At 46.0% G+C, this 20,178-nt stretch overlaps 1 protein-coding gene across 1 annotated transcript in view; it reads right to left on the bottom strand.

Moving 5' to 3' along the window:
• Nucleotides 1–7,351: 7,351 nt before the first annotated feature.
• DDX1 (DEAD-box helicase 1) overlaps nucleotides 7,352–20,178 on the bottom strand; it is a 34,299-nt gene continuing 21,472 nt past the window's right edge. Inside the window, exons 16-26 of the mRNA XM_090280934.1 lie at nucleotides 19,360–19,449; nucleotides 18,390–18,578; nucleotides 17,047–17,098; nucleotides 14,607–14,753; nucleotides 11,407–11,498; nucleotides 10,068–10,140; nucleotides 9,878–9,950; nucleotides 9,754–9,796; nucleotides 8,934–9,029; nucleotides 8,552–8,672; nucleotides 7,352–7,673 (exon numbers count right to left, since the gene is read on the bottom strand). Of these exons, the coding sequence (XP_090137060.1) occupies nucleotides 7,543–7,673; nucleotides 8,552–8,672; nucleotides 8,934–9,029; nucleotides 9,754–9,796; nucleotides 9,878–9,950; nucleotides 10,068–10,140; nucleotides 11,407–11,498; nucleotides 14,607–14,753; nucleotides 17,047–17,098; nucleotides 18,390–18,578; nucleotides 19,360–19,449 (1,107 nt within the window). The 3' untranslated portion in view covers nucleotides 7,352–7,542. The remainder of the gene's footprint in view (nucleotides 7,674–8,551; nucleotides 8,673–8,933; nucleotides 9,030–9,753; nucleotides 9,797–9,877; nucleotides 9,951–10,067; nucleotides 10,141–11,406; nucleotides 11,499–14,606; nucleotides 14,754–17,046; nucleotides 17,099–18,389; nucleotides 18,579–19,359; nucleotides 19,450–20,178) is intronic.

Below are 20,178 nucleotides of genomic sequence, written 5' to 3'. Positions count from 1 at the left end.
CAGGTTATTCCCCAGGAGACTATGTTCTTGGCGCTGGGTTGTGAGCCACCCGTGGGAAAATGAATAACCATCACGGACCGAGGATATGGCAGAGTCTGTTATTGTCACCAACAGAACTGACACCAATCATTTAAGTGAACAGGCTTTAAGGAGGTGGGTATAATCCAATGTCCCCAAATTGCTAGCCTCGAAGAGCCAAACAAAAGACCCCAAGCTTCCGGCCTCTGGGACTGCCGGTTAGCCAGCTGTCTCCCCAAATGTCTAAGGATTCTCAGAGGTGCCACTAGGCCTGACTGTCACCTTTCTGGGCTTTGACTTAGACGACTGCTCCCGAGTTTCCTTGTCCCCCGCTGCCATTATGTAACGATTTCCCATAGGACAGGGTCCTAACCAGTCCCCACACCTTCTACCATCACTCTGTCTGAACACACAGAGCCCCAAGTCCTACACCCCTAACTGCTAACACGAGGCGGCCAGCGTTGGAGGATTTCAGGGCGATCACAATGTATAAAGAAGGAAAAGCAGAACTCATTATCAGACAGTGTTGCTCCCACACTCCGCGGACTCCATCCCTGCCGGCCCTCTCTCTCTGACTCCCGCCTCCATCCTGGCAACTCCTACTCGGACCAGGATTTCCCGAAATGCTGGATGCTCTTCCCTGAGACGCTTCACATGCCATTATTGCTGCACAGAGACACGCCACCTCTAGCTGCTTCTCCAAAGTCCTGCTGTGGCAGCAGCAGATGTCCATCCTTTGATGGGGGTTTAATTCAAGGAAACGGCTAATAACTGACCAGTCTTTTTCTGGTGAACAGGATGAGTTACCCAGCTGAGGAATAAGATTTAAAGGAAAATAATGAATTGAACCAATCATTTCAGATGCCTATAAAGTGACTGTCTCAAGCAGTAGAAATGTCTTCAATAAAAACAAAGTGGCAATGTCTAAAATAAAAAGGTCGAATGGGCTTTGAAAATGGAAGATTTGTCTGCATTACCAAAGTGACTGTTTTGAAGGGAACTTAATTCAACTGGCTATAAAATTTATTTTAAAAATAATCGTGTTAGCTTCTCAAAAACAATATATGGTACTATTTCTACCAGTGTTTTCCCTACGACCACCTCTGCTGCACAGTGTGATAACGAGGGCTGCAGCTCGAAGCTAAATCGCACTGAAGTTTAGGACAGGCACTCAGGCATTTATTTGCAGAGGCCGCGATGATTTGCCGCAGAAACACGAAACATCCCGGGCAGGCTCAGCTTAAAGCGGCTGCTCTCAACCCTGGCAACGCACCTGCACCCCTGGGGGCGGCCAGGCCCCACTGAGATAATCCCGCCACAGGTGAGGGACAGATACTGGTATTTTCCTTTTAACGCTCCCTAGGTGATCCCACAGCGAGAGCCGCTGAGTGAAGGGAGGGGACTGAGGTGCTCGTTTTTGGTACGAAGGTGATTCTAGTACAGGAAGCATCAGTCTCTCAGATGCCCTTTTCCGTCGTCTTGCAGCAAAAATTAAAGTTCTAGAAGCCGTTTATCTGGGTCTTAATTTGTGATTCCAGGTCCATCTGCACCTCCATCACCTGAGGAGTTGGTTAAATAAATGCAGATTCCAGGGCCCCGCCTTAGATCTAAAGATCTCTGTAGGTGACTGAGCTAGGCAGAAGTCAGAGCACTTGCCAGGGTCTGATCCAAGCCTGTCTGAGTCCAGGTCCTCGCAAAGTCCCCCTCAATACTTTCCACCAGTAAGACTGAAACCTCTGTCCAAAAATCCAGAGCTTCAGAGGACTGCACGCGAAAGGTAATTATTTAAGGCAGCAGGCCGGAAGACGACAGCAAAAATTCCCCTTCCCCTCCTCCCTTCAAAGGAATCCTCCCTCCATCAATTACTCTGGAGCAGCAAAATACCCTCCCTTTCCTTTCTGTTCCACTACATTTTTTCTCCTCTAACAAATATTCCTTTCTCCCCGAAATAAGGTTCGCTTGGAAACATCCCTGAGAGTCCTTTAGAAATCATCAGCATCTACAGCGAAATGATATGATTCCTGTATGGGGGAAGCTACCCCAGATCTCCTTTTATTTATTTACACATTTTTCGTATTTTATGTATCTCATTCAAACTGCAATAAGGTGTAGTTCCCTTTTAAGTCAGAGGAATAAGGTGAAACCATGACTAATCGGTCTTTGCCTATTTAGAATTGGCTGGGAATTCACTTTTTTTTTTTTTAAATCTGGGATGTTCTCAGTCACAGCTGCCACATGCGCTTGTACCCCCCCCCCCCCCCAATAAAAAAGAGGAAAAGAAAGAAAAAGAAAGAAGGCTGGCACCCTATTTACAAGCCTGGGTCCCTGTTTGCCGCACGAGGCCGCTGGGTGGGCAGGGGTGGGTGTGCACAGGGTAAGGCATCGCGTGCGAAACGTTCCATCGAGAGGTCAGACCGTCCCTACCGTCCCCTGCAGCCCAGCACCACGCGCTCGCCATGTGAAGCGACAGGGCAGAGACAAACTTTAAATGCAACGAGTATGATTTCCGTCTGTAAAATAAATTGTGCAGATTTCTCCCTCTATTGTTCGTGTGAATAGCACCGAGCACAACCCTCTCAGGACGCGGTTTGGTAACGACCCTGAGAAATGGTCATTCGGTTCATTCGCTCTAATTCGATCCAGGAATTAAAGGCGTAGGAATCCCACAGAAGGAAACAATCCGGAACACAGACGAAGATGCTCCCAGAGAAACACGATGCCAACACAGAAAAACCGGGACCGGCATGAACACGACAGATCATGGTGCGAGTGCCTCTTGCCTGCTGGACCTTTGCTGAATGCTTCACAGAATCCTGAATGACGCACATTATTTTCACCATTTTCATAAACAAAGAAACTAGAGAGTTGACGGACCTGGCCTCCGTCATCCCGCTAGAAAGGCGGGGAGCTGGGTTTGCGCCCGGGGCAAGTTTCGGAGGTCCCCATAGACTTCAGTCCCCCACCAAGCTCACGAGCAGTGAGCAGGCAATGGCTCCATCAACCACAGCGCGCTGGCGGGACCACACGGCATGGAAGTCATTGTAACAAGAACAGTCCTCACGCTGAGTAAAGATAAATTTACAGGAAAAAGAAAGGAAACATGTTAGCATTGAATCTGTGTGGGAGTGGGGCTACAAATAAAACATAGGAAGGGGTGGGGTTACTCTTATCTAGAAGATTCCGCATTTCTGGTTATTACAGGAAAAGATGTAAGAATGAGGTACAGAAAGGTTCTCCAATCCTGGAGCTCATGCCACCAGTCAGAGTCCTTTGGAATCAGTTCTCTGAAGGCAACCCCGCCGGGTGATGAAAACATTCAGGTCTTCCAGATTAGCAATACCTGCACTGTGAATGCAAAGCCTGAGCGAAAGAAGCTCACTTAAGTGTATGAAAATCTTAAATGACAAAAAAGTCCCCCAGACACAAAACTATCTCAGTCACTATGAAAGTGTAATGCTATTAAAGAAATTCAGACTTCCGGCCAAGATGGAGGCGTAGACAGACACACTGCATCTCCCTCCACAACTAAGAGGGAATACAACTACCTCAAAACTAGAAACAACCAGAAGTTCCAGAAAAATCGAGCTGCATGGAAGTCCAGCAAACAAAGATATAAATAAGAAATACTCATCCAAACAGGTAGGAGGGGTGGAGCTGGGGCAGAGAGAACGTGGTGTGGTGGCAGCAGCAGCGGCAGGCCGGCAGAAAGCGCAGTCACACATTTTAAAAAGTCAGGAGGGACACACCTGGGGAGCTTCCCCAGCTCCTCACTGGACCTAGCAGCTCATGGTCCCAGCACCAGGGAAAATCAAGCCTCATTGCTTCTGACTGTGCAAAACAGTGGGGGTTGGGGCGGAGGCAGAGACTGCTGGTCTCTCAACAGAGTCCGCTTGTTTAAAGGGCCCCCACAGTCCTAGAATGTCTGCAGACCCGCCCACTCTGGGAACGACGGCCAGGGCAGCAGCTAGAGGGGCGCCAGTCCGGTGCGGAAGTGGGAGAGGTGCCTGGAAAAGAAGAAGAGTGCTGGACATGCAGCATTGTTCCCTCTCGGACCCCTCCCCCACATATAGCACCACAACGTGATGAAACGGGTCACCCTGTACGGATAAATCCCTAAGGCTCCTCCCTTTACAATGTAACAGGAGCGACAGCTGTACCTGGAATGCAGTGGCAAACAAACACAGGAGCCTGTCAGAATGAGGAGACAGAGCATTATGGCCCAAAACAGGGAACGGATCAAGGTTCCAGTGGAACAATGAAGGGACGAGGAGATAGCCAACCTAACAGATGAAGAGACAGCCAACCTAACAGATGCAGAATTCAAAACACTGGTGATAAAGATGCTCACAGGCTTGACAGATATGCTTGAGTACGGCAAACGCATAAGGGGAGAAGTGAAGGCTATGCTAAGTGAAACAAAGAAAAATCCACACAAAACCAGGGTTCAAATCAATGATTTGGAACATAAGGAAGAAAAAAACAGTCAACCAGTGCAGAATGAGGAAGCAAGAACTGAAAAAAATGAGAACTTCCCAAATTTTGTAAAGGAGATGGACATACAGGTCCAGGAAGCACGGAGGGCCCCGGGCGAGCTGGACCCAGAGGGGACCACGCCAGGATGCATCATGATTGAGATGCCAAAGGTGAAAGATAAAGAGAGCATCCTGGGGGCAGCAAGGAGAGGCGGAGAGTTGCCTACAGGGGGGTGCCTATAGGAATATCAGCTGATTTCTCAGAGGACACTGCAGGCAGGATTCAATGTGATGAAAGGCAACCTGCAACCAGGATTACTCTATCCAGCAAGGCTATCATTTGGAATGGAAGGGCAGATGAAGTGCTTCCCAGACAAGGTAAAGCTAAAGGAGTTCTTCATCACCAACCCATTATTATATGAAATGTCAAAGGGACTTACTTAAGAAAAAGATCAAAACTATGAATATTAAAATGACAACAAACTCACAACTATAAGCAACTGAATCTAAAAAATAAAAACAAAATCCAACTAAGCAAACCAGAATAGGAACAGAATCATAGGTATGGGGGTCATTTGGAAGGTTATCAGCTGGGAGGGGGGAAGGGGAGAAATGGGGAAATGGTGCAGGGACTAAGAAGCATAATCGGTTGGTACAGAATAGACAGGGGGAAGTTAACAATTATATAGGAAAGGGTGAAGCCAAAGAACTTATATGCATGACCCATGGACATGGACTAAGGGGGGGTGGGACTGCTGAAGGGAAGGAGGGTACTGGGCAGAGGGGAGCAAAGGGGAAAAAATTGGAACTACTGTAACAACATAATCAGTAAAATATACTTAAAAAAAGAAAATAAAGTGTAACGCTAGCCATCAAAGTCCGAAGGTAGCTTCAGAGAGAACGGACAACGAACGGGGCACTAAGGTATTTAAGGAGAAAGGCGCCCAGACGCAGACGTCCCCATGGAGGGTGGGCACGTCTTGGCATTTCTGCATACAAGGGAGGGACCCAAGAGCCATGGACATGGGATCCGTGAGTCCGCTTCTCAATTCTTACACCACTGCGTGGACAAACGGAAGCGGTGTCAGAAATGCGAGCATCTGATGGTCACCACTGCGCATGCTCTGGGCTTCCCGGAGCCTCGAGGGGCCGTGACCTAGACCTGCAGCGGCTCAGGCACATCAGGTGCCTGCGACAGGCAGCCCAGAGGGTCGCCTGGGCTCCTCCGCCACTCCCTGTCTACGACAGTCGTTCTCTGGGGGACACTGCTCCCTCGTACACAGGCAAGTCCCTGCCAGGGGAGGGGAAGGGCAGGCGAAAGGACGTGAGCAGCGGTCCCCTCCACCCCCACGCACACCCCACGGCCAGCCGGGGAGCCCGTCTCCCGCCAGGGATCTACACCAACTAAAACGCGGGAGGTTCTGTATCTAAAAGGAAGGGGCGCAGTCAGCACCTCTCGTGGCTCAGTGACCACATCTTGACCGACACTGAGCAATTACTCACACCCTTAACATGAATGCCGAGGCCCGACGGACATGGCGTCCGGACGTGGGGACGAAGATAAAGGGAGGGACAGTGGCGTGGAGCAGAGAGGGGCGGTCAGGTCTCCAGGCGAGCCCTTGCAGGTCTGGTTGCTCGGAGCTTCCTCTTTTCAGACCCCTATTCCCTGGATAGTTCCAGTGGGGCAGCAATTTAAAGAGAAAAAAAAAAACAAAAAAACCTTCCACCATCTTCCCGCCCGGCCCAGCAGTCCCCTCTGGAGTACCTGTGGGACCCGGGCATCACGTCCACAGGGAGACCAAAGAGCAAAAGCTGCCTCCAGGACGCCCACGGCCGGGCTCCAGTTCTACCCGCTGGCCCACGCGGACGTGGGCCCCTCTCAGCCGCCTGCAGAACAGGGACATGCGCACGGTCCCAAGGCCTGCGCCAGCTCCAGCCCTGGTCTCAACACAGGAGCCGTCTTTCCTTGCCGACAGGGAACTGAACACTTATTCCCACGGCAGCGATGCGTGTGCGTGAGCCCTGCGTGGAGCTGCCGCCGTGGCTGCGAGACGGGCGGCGGGGCCTGGGGCACCTGCAGAGGAAGCAGTCTGGGGTGTGGGGAGGTGAAATCCTGACAAGCCTTCCACACAGACCAGGGCCCCACTAGGGAATGCCTGATCGGTCTCGGTGTTCCCACTGCTTAGCTATTTAGTTTCGCTCAAGATTGTTTGAAGAAAGTATTTCAGTGCTAAAAGGTCTGAAACCATCATACACAAAATTACGGTAACTCGTGCTCTTTAGAAATCTCTAGGGCAACAAAGACATTTCCCCAAGAAACTACTTTATAAACTAAGTGAAATGGCATAACAATTCAATTATATGTATCTCAATTTTTCCTTCTGGTATTTTAGGCAAGAGGGTCTGAGGAAACTCGTCTATTCCAAAGGACTGTGTTCAAGTTTAATTTTGAGACCTAGAGGGACAGCAGAATCGCTTTCTCTGTGGGCGTGTGTCCGCTGGGAAGAGGTTCTCAGAGGCGGCGAACCTTCCGAGACAGCCTCGCCCCCCGCCCCCCACCGGCTGCCGGTCCTCGCACGCAGAACCTTCTGCTCCCAGACGCTCCAGGCCCCCACACGCACCGAGCAGTCCTGCCACCGTGCGACCCGCGACCTTCTTTCACCGCATGCCCGTCCTCGGCTCCAGCAGACACGGAGGCGGCCGCAGCCCCTCGGGGTGGTCCCCACTGAGGACCACTGCCCGGGAGGGCCCTCCTCTCAGGATGCTCACCGGCGACCCCAGAGGGCCTTGCCCTTCACACCCCACAGCGCGCTCAGACAAGAAGAGCCGTCGGAGCCGTGAACATACGACACAGACCATCGTGGAAGCACAGTCACCAAGTTTATTACTTTCCGGAGGCTGCCACTTTATGAACTCCTAGGACTAATGTTCCATGTTTCTTGACATGCAAGAGTCAGCGTTAACAGCTTAGGTCACTATAAACACTGCTGCGGGGCCGCAGACGACTGGTGTGGAGTTCCATCACTCAACCCTTACTTAGTGTGTGTGAGAATCAGAAGGTTCTGAACAGCTGGTTGGGAAGGTAGCCCAGGTGCAGGAAGGACGTCTGCGCCTCCTTCTCAAGGGCAGCCAGCTCCTGGACTGTGGGCGCCAGAACGTCCACATGGCCTTTGTAGTTCCCACCTGCATCACACGCACAAGACACCACGTAATGTAAGTGATATGCCTGAAATACCTCGTCACTTCGGCTCAGTTATATCAACTTAAACACTGCTTCTAGCAATAAAAATGCACTACTGGGCAAGTCAGCTCCACAACTCAGAGCTCTAAGAATGTTAAATCAATATAAACTAACGAGCAGGCCTCACTAACAGCTGTCCCAATGCCCTCATCCACCCATCCGTCCCGTGTCCTCGTCTTTTGATCTGGAAAACCACTTGTTTATCCTGAATCTTAACAAAATTTCAGGGATGAGCCAAGGTCATTCCAGGCAAAGGGAATGGCATGTTGGGTTACCACTTGAATTAAGTCAAAGGCTTCCGATTCTTCATTCAAAATTACCCTTATACTCTTGTTTCCTGATAAGCCTATAAATGTTCAACTACTCTTATGACCCCGAGAGAACCAGCTGTGCTGCTTCGTTCACACAGAGCTCACACACGAGAGCACGCATGAGACAGGCATGGACAAAGTGCTGGGGGAGTAATAGAGGGAAGGAGTGATATGCTAAAAATGTACACTTAACACAATGAAATAAAATTACTCTCTTCTTAAACTGATGCTCAGAAGGGAAACATGCACACTTAAAACTGAATTAAAAGTTATTCAGGCCCTGGCTGCTGTGGCTCAGTGGATTGAGCGTCAGCCTGCGAGCCCAGTGTCGCTGGTTCGATTCCCAGTCAGGGCACATGACTAGGTTACACGTCAGGTCCCCAGTTGGGGGCGTGAGTGAGAGGCAACCACAGTGATGTTTCTCTCCCTCTCTTTCTCCTTCCCCCTCTAAAAGTAAATAAATAAATTAATTAATTAATAATTTTTAAAAAAAGTAATTCAGAGCTTACCACCGGCTGTTCTTCTTTGACCGTAGGTGACTTTCCCATCAAATTCATCCACTGGTACCTTTATATCTGGCTCAACCTGAGAAATGGTGCAGTTCAGGTGTTCTTCTATCTCAGAGAGCAACTAAGAAAGGGAAAGAAAATTCAAAGCCTTTTCAAATAAAAATGTCATTTTGACCAGAGTTGCCCCTGAGGAGCGTCCAATCAAAGCAGGGTGGCTACACCGTGCTTGGTGTAAGTGGAAGGAAGACTTCTGAAGAGACGCGTTCATAGCGACCATTAATATTGGTTACTCATTGCTTTCCCTCCCAACGGACAAACGGTTAGTGCAGAGACAAACGCAGCCCAGTGTCCAGCTTTAACTAATAAGCTCTCCGCGTCCCACCTGCATCTCGTTGTACCATATGGTGCAGCCCCCGTCCTCCTTGAGGCGCGTGTTGTAACACCCTTTGCCGCGGCTGCTGCACACGTGGTACCAGACCTGGAGGGAGAAGCACGAACAGGGATGGAGACGGACACGGGCTAGACGGCTCTGTCTTCAACTCGACGTGTTTGTTAGTGTCTTCTGGCCTCAGGCACAAGAAACTAGACTGCGGGTGTGGCCGCACGCTCCCTATTCAGGAGCTCATCAGCTGAGTCTTCTGAAAGAGTTCTTGAAAACAGCCCAAGTTTTTCTAAAGTGTATGTCAGTTACAGAAGGAATTCTCAGATAAATACGGGGATCAAAGAGTATGTATCAGAGAATGCTGTATCAAGATGAGTATCAAAAATAAAGTTCAAATCCTTTCTACAAGAGCATAAAGCAAAAAGCAAAATGAACATCTAGTTTGGGCAATGATTATGTGGGAGTTCCTTCTTCTTGCAACTTTTCTGTATATTTTGAATTATACCAAAATAGTAAGCTACACTCCCCGCTCCTCCCCGGGCAAGTCTTCTATGGCACACTACCAGAGAGGGTTTCAGTTTGGTGAAAATAATTATATTAAAGAAATGAGGACAAGTTACATCTTTCGTTTTTCCTTTCTAAACTTCATCCTATTACCTGTCCACCTAATGAACACGGGCAATAAAAGGGCCACAAAAAGCTCACTTCTAGTCTGTATGCAACTGCAGTCCACGGAAACGGAAAGGTCCAACTGCTTTTATCTCGAACACCGAAAACGGCCGCACACACAGTGAGTGTGACGCGGCACCGAAGAGCTTACCTTCTCCTTCTCTGTTGCCACCAGGGAAATGGCCAGACCCATCCTGAAAGAGTTAAAAAAGTCTTCGTTAGATGTCACGCCTGAAGCACAGAAGCTTAAGGGCAGGCGTGAGCGGCGGCGGTACCTTTCAGCTCTGCCCACTCTGCCGATGCGGTGCACGTAGTTTTGCTTCTCATCCGGCAGGGTGACATTTATAACTGCAAACAGAGTCAATTATTACCAGCTGCGAGGAGTTTCTAAATATTTTGAAAACATTAGGTTTACTTAAAATTCCATAAAATTCAATCTGCAGGCACAGAAAGTTTCTTTTTTACCGTAAGGAACACCATGGATATCGATTCCTCTGGCAGCCACATCTGTGCAAATCAAGAACCTCACGTCTCCTTTCTAAAGAGAACAGAGGAGAGAAAGGAATTCATTAGTACGTACACTGAACAGTGAACACAAACTCTGTCCATTCAATGAGGACCCGAACAACGCATACACTACTACCAGATTAGAGGTCCAGGTATTCATGACCCCTGAGCCAACTCTTACTGCATTTCTAAGTCATGAGTCACTAAATACAACATTTAAGGTAAATAAACCAACGGCTGGATTCATTTTTGCTTTTCTTTTTTCTTACAGCAAAGATACCAAACCAATGCCAAAATTTGGCTCTATCTTTAGAAATCCTGACCAGTAATTAAGAGGAAGATAGAACAAATTAGGAAAACGTGAGCCATATTTCTACCCTTGCATTTAAATAAATTCATATACTAGGTATTTTACCTTGATGTTACAGTTTTTGTGGTGACAAAATCCTAAAGAGAAGGGACAGAGTCCCTGGTGCTCACCAGGGAAACACATACTAGCCTCCGAATGGGGTCTGTGCCCCGAGGTGCAGCGAAGTTAGGGACGTGGAGGCCAGGGAAGGGCACGCTGGGCAGGTTCCCATACGACGCCTAGGCTCAGAAGGGCGGCACCACCCTGAAACGAGGCCACCCCATAGCTTTCCCGCCCACGTCAGCTCAGAGCACGGGAACAGAACCCTAAGTTCCCGAGTCCAGGCTTCTCACCTCGTCCCGCACGGCGGGCCTGAGAGAAGACACTACAGGCTGGAATAAGCACTGTGGTCAACACTGGGGGTTCCTGTGGGTGGGGGCTACTGACCTTGAGTCTTCAAGGGCTCAAGCCCATCCCCCCACCCCCACCCCCACAGAGCTAGAGCCCATTCAGGTGCTGTGAGCACCCAGCGGGGTGGTCTGCCCCAAACAATTCAGACTGTACATAGTTCTGTAGAACCGTATTCTGACATCTGTCTTAAAATAATCTACAACTACTTATGTTCTCTATGGGCATTACTACAAAGTATTTTTTACAAAAGACCCACAGACATGGTTTAACTATCTAACAATGCTTCTAGAAATATCTACCTGAAAGAATTTAACTAAAACTTCCTTAAATTGAAAATCCTTATCACAGTACTGCTGTGCTGGTAGAGAATGTGTAATTCACCATTTGACCTTAAGGGTGACTAAGCCCAGCCATGAAGAGGATACAGCAGTTTCTAGGACAAGAATTGCTTTACGAAGAGTAACTGGAACTAACTTAAAACGAGATGCAACTCCTCTCCTTAGTATTAAGGGAATGCAGACAACTAAATAGCGGTACCTTAAATCTTTCCAAGTTCTGTTTTCTCTCATGAGGTTTTCTGTCACCGTGAAGACAAACACATGAGAACTGGTGTCCTTTTTTATCAGGTCCTAGTGAAAAGCAGATTAACCAGTTAACCTTGGAAAACACTGCACTGAAAACCACGTCAAAAAAACAACCAAAGTCAGGTCTGATGGTACTATATAGTTCTATGGAAATCTATACCCAACCTGCCACCGACCATGGTTAACACCATTAGGCAAAGTGCCACTAAAACGAACTCCATGGGCATTAAAACCGAAGTTGCTCTGAAGGACATTGTAAGTCACCCTTCCCAATCTGCAGGAGTAAATAAAGCAGTATGCTAACAAGAACGCAGGAATAAGGAAAGTACATGTGTACTCCAGGAACTTCACCTGTACCATACAAAGCGAAAAACCAAAAACTAGGCAAAAGAGGTTATTCTTGGAAGACCCCAAGCAGGCACCATGAAGTCCCTGCTCTCACTACCGGCCCCGTCCACAAGCCTGCCCTCCTCAAGGTGCTCCAAGCAACTCAGTTATCCAGTTTCCTGGTCCAAGCAGGTAAGAAAGACAGAGGGGCTACCTTAGAGGCAGATGCATGGGAGCCCGTCCTACAAGACACACTTCAGATAAAGAGGAGCAAACAGCAGTGCAGTCGGGGTTGGGGGGTGGGGGGAGGGGGGCAAAGAGCCTCAGCAGAGCCCGCAGACACCACGAAAGACAGCCTGGAGTACCAGTGATAGAATTCAAGGAAACAGGACGTTCTGAAAGGTATCAACCCAAAATGACTAACAAAAACTAATTACGCAGAGACGCAAGAGCCACCCAGAACTCCCAAAGGCACCCAGCGGAGGTGCCACCGCATGCGGAATTCCAGTGGCTGGGGGACGTGTGACCCACACACTCCCACGCCTGCTTGGGGCGCCTATGGATGGGGAAGGGATCCTTTCCTCCCTCTCTTAAACCCTGGAACTGGGTATACATTGGATGATTTTGTTTTTACAAACGGTTCAGGACCACTGTGTTCCTGGCAGAGGCAATCAGAATATTTAGCAAAGGAAAGAGAAACTCAAAGATACTTCTGCTTGATCAACAGCGTTCCTAACCACACAACCAAGTCCTCCGTTCATAACTAAGGCGGACAGGAAGGTTTATTAGAAAAGTCATTGTGACTGAAACCACCAGGCAAGTCCGTGTGCCAGGGCTTAGAAACAGTTACTAACTGTCCACTGCCGTGGACGGTGTCACGTGTGCTTTACGTGGCCATTAGTTCGAACTTTTAAATTGTTTAAATTTCCCCTATGTTTTGACTTTTCAATCGCCTTGCCGTACATCAATTCTAAGCAGAGATGTGCTACTGTCTACCCCACCGTGAGAACGGGAGTTGTCTGTTACCTTGTGCATCTGTCAATTTTTCCTTACATACTTTTCCAATCTCTGCGTTTTCCAACTGCAGAACTGGAAGACCTCCCACAGCGAGCGGCTGGCGTCCTCACCACGCCTCCCTACCACACACCTGCACACCGTCCTCCCTTTAACGCACCTGTATCTTTCCAATACATTTCAGCGTAAGTGCGGCTATCAGCACACACTTCCGCAAAGGTGTCATTAAGTAAAGGGCAGGATCTGCTTCGGGGTTTGCTGTTCTCCTTTTGAGGTAAAGGTTACACACAAGATGCACAAATCTTAAGTGCACATTTGCTAAGTTGTCAAACACACACACCTCTGTACCCAAAGCTCTATGAAGATACTGAACAACCACCCCACAGAGTGGCTCCCTGCCTGTCCCCGTCATTCCCTGCTCCCACGCTCCTGAGGGCAGACACTGTTCCGGTTTTCCCCTATCAGAGCTCAGTTTGACTCTTCCGGAACTGCACACAAACGGGCTCAGTACAGAACGAACCCTTGGGTAAGAATTCTTTCCTTTGGCATGTCTGAGACCCGCCCTGAGTTGTTGGGTCTATCAGTAGTGGGCCATTCCTTTTCGTCGCTGAGTAGTAGTCCAGTGTAGAAATATCCCAGTGTAGAAATATTTGACGTGTGAGAAGCATAAAATTAGAACCTCTGTAGCCTTAATATTTTATTATATAGTGACCTTCTCTATTCCTAGGAATATTTTTGCCTTCATGTCTATTGTGTCTCTTAATACAGCTAGACTTAAACTATACCTAATTCTTCTGGTTAATATTTGAGCTGACAGACATATGTTTTCATTCCCTTTCCTTTCAATCTTTGCATGTCCTCAGGTTTTAGGTAAACATCTTGTAGACAGCATACAGCTAATTTCACCCAGTCTAACAGTCTATGCCTTTCAACACGCACCTATTCAGTTCCCACCAGCCTTCTTACCCGGTAATTTCTAACTTGTGCTTTTTCTCATTTCCCCCTTTCGTATTTAGGCTTTTTTAGATGAAGGATTTTTCCTTACATACTGTTTTAGAAGACATCACTCTATTACTTAATGACTACCCTTAAAAATGTAACATTAAAGTTAACCAACGTCTAGGAGGTGTTTTCTTAATCCCCTCCTCCCCTTGCACCCTGCCCCCCCGCCCCCCCGCCAGCTGTCAGTCGGCTCTGTATCTATGAGTTTGTTTCTATTTTGTTCCTTAGTATTCGGTTCATTAGACTCCGCATATGAGTGAAATCGAGTGGCACACCTTCCTCTGACTGGCTTACTGCACGTAGCGACAGTATGGTGGGCGCAAGAGGAAAAGGGGGTGCAGGGGGAGGTAGAAGAGGGTGGAGGGGGAGTAAGTGGTGATGGGAGGAGACCTGACTTGGGGCAGCAAACACACAACACAATATACAGACGCAATCGTATACGGAATTGTATACCTGAAACCTATATATCTGATTAACCTATGTGACCCCAATACATTAAATTTAAAAATAAAGTTAATCAGTAACTTCACCCTTCTTCCAAACGACAGGAAGTACTTAAAATGTTGTGATTCATATTCACTGCGGTAATGAAACCAGCCCCGTGGACCTCGGCCTCACTGTTTTCCCTAAGGTTTCTCTTACAGAAAAGTGCTAAGTAAGTGTGCATGCGCAGCAAACACACACACACACACACACACACACACACACACACACACACACACACACGAGCATCCAGACTGCACCGATGTGAGGTCGGCACCCTAGGAAACGAGGGGTCGAACACCACCCATTCAGGCACGGATAGAGTACCTCCTCCTTGCTGCATGAAATACTGCTCCAAGTTGTCACAGTCGATCTTGGTTCTACAGAAGATAATTGCTTGATCCATCTTGTGTTCCTTGATTGCCCGGACAGTGTACTCCCCCTTCAGGATTTTAATAGCTTCAGACCACATCTCTGAAGCACAACAACAACAAATAAAAACAGAATTTCAATCTGAAATTGTCATGAACACACCTAATTAATTGCAGGCTTACTGCTTAACTCACCTTAAAAAACTGCTTTAATTCAAGTACTATCGATGCAAACAAGAACTAATAAGACGGTGAGACGGTGTGACAATCCACTCACTCATTTAGTTTTGTTTCTGCTCATGTTTTGGATGCCAGTTGGCGGGGCACCGAAACACCTATGACCATACCTCTTGGGAGGGAAACACACACACGCATAAACAAAATACACACCCACAACAAAACTGTTCTTCCCTCTTATGGAGAATTCCATTGTGTCTCACATTAACTTCCTAAACGGGCCATAAATGTTTACTCAGTTATTTTAACCCGTTAAAAATAAAGTACTGTACTTTCTAAATTAACCTAAACACCAGAGCGTTCATACTTCTCTCTACTGAGAAGAAACTGCGCACCGAGCCTAGTTAGTCATTTCTGAGTCACTGAAGTCTTTATTTCCAGCGTGAGGCTGGGCTACGGCTCCTCCTTAACTACTACCTGCTGCAAAGTGTTAATTCTGTCGCCCGACGCCTTCCCAAGGTCTCTGCGGTCAGCCCTGACTGTAGCACAAGCAGAAGCTTTACAAGGACAAGCAGATGCAGCAGTGCACATTTTCATTTCACGGCAAGCGTTCCCGGGGAGCGGGATGAAGTGTCATCCTTGATCAGCAGCGCCTCTGCTCCTCTTCAGCCACAGGCCAGCTGAGCACACACCTTGTTCACCAAAATGAGTTCATAGGAACACTCTTCAATCAAGACTTCAGACAATCCACCTTTCAGAAGCTTCTCAGAAACCTACCAACGAAGCTAACCAACCCCATATGCAGCCTTGCTCCTGCCAAGTACCCGCACGACACACTTGGTGTCAGACAAACGTGCAGCGTCATGGATTTAAGATCCATCCCAGGTTCTCTAAGCCCTGTCCTTGTACCATGATGGATCCTCATAAATTCTGAAACATTATGTGCAGGAAACAAATAGTCTCAGCTCTGCGTAGAAATATCTCACTGAATCAGGATTTAATGTAAGACTTTTTAAATACTGATAAACATTCAACAATAGAGTTTCCGTTTGGGAAGATGAGGAGTCCTGGACTGGGGGGGGGGCGGTGGTGGTTACAGAACAGGAATGTCCTTAATGCCACGGAACTGTACACTTACAAATGGCTAACACAACGTGACGTGAAGGAGGCCGGTAACACAGGACAGAGGCGCCTGCAGATGGAAGGCGCTGGTGCGAAAATGAACCGGAAAGAACTGGCCTTGTCCCGAAGGCCCTGCCTGTCTGCTCACCTGGGGGGTGGGGCCCATGCTGCACGGTCACGCCAACAACGCGGTTTATGGGGGGGCCTTAGGCCACGCAACCTCAGCTCAACCCCTGGAGGGGCTGGAGACCCACCATCTCAGGGACTCCTCCCAGATGCCCACCGTCCACTCTGACCAGGCTGCTCGCTACAATAACAGCATCTCCCTGGCTTAGGATTATGCTGTCGCCTGGCCTCAGTGCGTAGGGGAGACGGGGCCATCCTAACATCCCCATTATAATTGGTGAGCTCAGTTCCGAAAGAGCATCTCCTACTCTAATCTGGACCACAGAGGAGAGCCACCACTGAGCTTCCCGCTTCGGTAAGCGGTGTATCCTCTGCGCTCTCCCGTGGAACCTAAGTGTCCGGTGGGTTTTCCAGTCTTGCACTGTATAGCCGCTCTGGCAAGCTCACATCTTTAAACTTTTTAATCCCTTGTTCCACTGCTTTCCATGAAAACTACCCCCAAAGGTTAAAATGGTAAATTCTATGTTACGGATATTGATTCAAAAAGAATCAATGAACCATTTCTAGATCATTTCTGTATCTTTCACAAAGTTGTAGCTCAAGACGTTTTTCTTTGTTATCCAATTCCCTGATGCGAAGAACCTCCTGAAATTCAGGGCCAATATAAAATCCTTCACCAGAGAAATTTGCTGGTTTCCTACGATCGGTGAGAATTCTATAATTTAAAACATCTATGATTTATAGGCTAGGAGACTGTCTTAAATTCAGTGACTAATAATCCTCTAAATTATCTGATACCGACTTTCCCACCATTTCTTTACTATTTTTGTTGCTTTTATTTTCAGATTTCCTGTTCTATTTTTATAGATCACTCAAGTTCTTCAAGAGGTTAGACAGGGCATAAACTCAATAAAACAAACCAATTTGTTTTCAAAATCTTTCAGCTCATTTTATGGATATTTTCCACTTACCTGGACTGTTAATTCCAGGTCTTGTGTTATCTTTTGCATGTACTTCATCCGTCTACCGGAAGGAGAGGATAAAAAAGGAATGGGGAGTGGTTAGTAACAGTTCGGAACAGCTGTCACTGTTCTAAGAGCATTGTATTTACCTTTAGATGGCATTTCAGAAATACATCTTTATAATCTGTAGGCAAAACTGTTCTTCGGATTCAGAAAACTCTAAGGCTAACCAATTTTAAATGTAATAATAAAAATGAAAGCGGTTTTTAGAATTTTGTGTATTCACAATAAACATATCCTTATATAAAAGAGGTAAATCTAGTAACAGAGGGAAAACTGACACAATGGACACATGCAATTCATTTTCTTAAAAAATAATGCCCATCAGGAAGACGCTAAAATACTGCTAAAAATGGAGAGCATTGTATCTGGGATTAGATCTCTATATACAAGGTCTGTCTGGAAAAAGTCCAGCCATTGTTAATGTAACAAGAAAGGTTTGTACGATGTTGATGTAACCCGGCAGCCAAGGAGAGGGGACTGGAATGCACATGTGTGAACACTGACGACTTCACTGTACTAGTCAGTGGGGGTGGTTGATGCCATTGAGTGAGCGTGTGTACTGTGTGGTTGTTGCATTCAAAATGACTGAGGGAGTAGAGCAAAGAATCCAGATCAAATTTTGCATGAAGCTTGAACATTCCTCCACAGAAGTTATTCGGATGATTCAGAAAGCCGCAGCTCTGGGCAACTGGTGATTGGCAGCTTCATCACGACAACATGCCTGCTCATGTGTCACGCCTCATGTAGTTTTTCGGCAAAACGTTAAATCACCAGGTGACTCAGCCCCTCTACAGCCCAGATTTGGCGCCCTGAGGCTTCTGGCTTTTGACAAAACTAAAATCACCTTTGAAAGGGAAGAGATTTTGGACTGTAGATGAGATTCAGGAAAATACGACGAGCATCTGATGGCGATTAGGGGAACTGTGTGAGGTACCCAGGTGCCCACTTTGAAGGGGACTGAGGCATCTTGTCCTGTGTACAATGTTTCTTGTGTCTTCTTCAGTAAATGTCTTCATTTTATTATATATGGCTGGATACCTTCTGGACAGACATCATATGCAGATAACCCTACTTATTTATAAAAATTATATCAAAAGCAACTTTATATAGACAGAAAAATAAAAGATGAGTCCATCACTTACTCTGTGCCTTAAAGGCCTAAACTTTCCCTGGTCTTCTCTTTACTTAGGTACAATATCTGGTTGTTTTAAGCATCACTGAGAGTCCAAGGCTATGCTAGTTTATAACTGCTTTATTCTATGCAAATGTTAACCTTATGAAGTACTTACTCTAATGTGGTTTTTCCCAAGCTTTTCCCAGAATTTGTCATTTTTGGGATTCACTGGGACAACCACATGATGCACGGTATCTGGAACAGAATCTTCTCCTTTTAAATCAACCCATGTGGGAAAATGCATTATCTTCTCAGAGAGTTTCTTTACATCAAATGAATGCAGAGTAGCAGAGCAAACAATCACCTGAGAATAGAAAATCGAAACTTACATAAACTTATTTTATCATCATCATCATCATCATCATCATCATCATCATCACCATCATTCTGCCTACGATACTGATGTGGGCCACAACACTCACTAGGCATGGAGTCTAAAGACAAGTTCAATACCTCACTCTGCAGCCACAACTAGAGGTGTGACTGGGCAGGCGAACCTCTCTGAGCTTCAGTCCCCTCACTGCCACAGAAATCACGAAATCTGCTCCTCAGGCTCCGACAAACACGAAGATGGAAAGGTTTTGAAGATGTAAAATTGTAAGTTTTAGACCTACCTAAAAACCTACAAGCTTATCTAAACTATAATGACTTCTATCTCTTAATAGCTTCTACCTATCGAATTCTTCTCACGAGAAGGATGGGGAAAATAAGAATAAGATTTGAAGAAATAATTACTAAAGAAAACACTGCTTTTCAACAGCTCGAGATACTTTTCTTGCAAACAGGAAACAGAACTCATAGTCTAGAATATAAACTCTAAATGCTCAGAAGAAAAAAACACTAAGAATTTTACTATAGTCTTCTGTAACTTACCTAAGTAATTCCTGAAATTCCCTTCTTTATTTCTAAAAGCAGCTTACGACTGTTTTCTCTGTGTGTGCTATTTAATCAAGTACTGAAGAAAATGTTTTATAGAGTAGTTAACTTAATCAGAAAACACTAAAACAAGATATATATCAAAGATAAAACATTAAGTTTTAACACAAAATATTATTTACACATATTTTAAGATGGTTAGTTTTTACCTGAAGTCTTTTTCCATCAGAGGTAATCTGAGGAATCTGATTGTGAATCCTATTTATAAAGTCAGAGTAACCTTGAGAAAGAAGCCCATCCTGTAGAAGCAAAGAAAAGCAAAGTTTTAAAATCAGTATCTAAATCTTTCTTTTCTACAACAAATGCAAACTAATTCATACAGATACCGATCCTCATATTTTCTAAATAATTTTCTATTAAGTATTTAGAGATAAGTTATAAGTCCAATGTTAAATCCTGTTTGACTAAATATGAAAAAGCTGACAATAAATAACCCAAAAACCATACACTAATATTCTAGAATAAATACAAGAGTTAACAGCTCCTACCACATGTCCTTAAGCATGATTTTAACATGGAAAACAAAACCAGAAACCTGTGCTGAAACTACTTCGACCCATCTTGAAAATAATTTGGATGTATGTCTCAAACACATTTATGCCTTTTCATACAGTTCATATTTTGCAACTATGATACAAGGAAGTAATTTGTAATGTGTAAAAACTATGTACAAACATAAATAACTATTTTGAAAGAAAAACAAACCTACACATCTAGTAACAATAGTTAAATAAACAATAAAGTATCCGTATAACAGACCATTAAACAGCCTTTACACATCTTTTACAAATAACATGAAATACTTATGACACTATATTAAAAAAAAATTTCTTAAGAGTCCTCAAAGCTTGATTTCAACTACATAAAATAACATGTATATTAGAAGTGGATGAAAATATACCAAACTGGTAACGGTGATTATCTCTAGGTATTTGAATCATGACTGAATTATATTTTTAATTTATTTC

This window comes from Furipterus horrens, unplaced genomic scaffold (genome assembly GCF_987537825.1).
Source record: "Furipterus horrens unplaced genomic scaffold, mFurHor1.1.pri manual_scaffold_6, whole genome shotgun sequence".
Lineage (NCBI taxonomy): Eukaryota > Metazoa > Chordata > Mammalia > Chiroptera > Furipteridae > Furipterus > Furipterus horrens.
The sequence above is the reverse complement of the archived record's forward strand: the minus strand, read 5'-3'. Positions and strand labels throughout refer to the sequence as shown.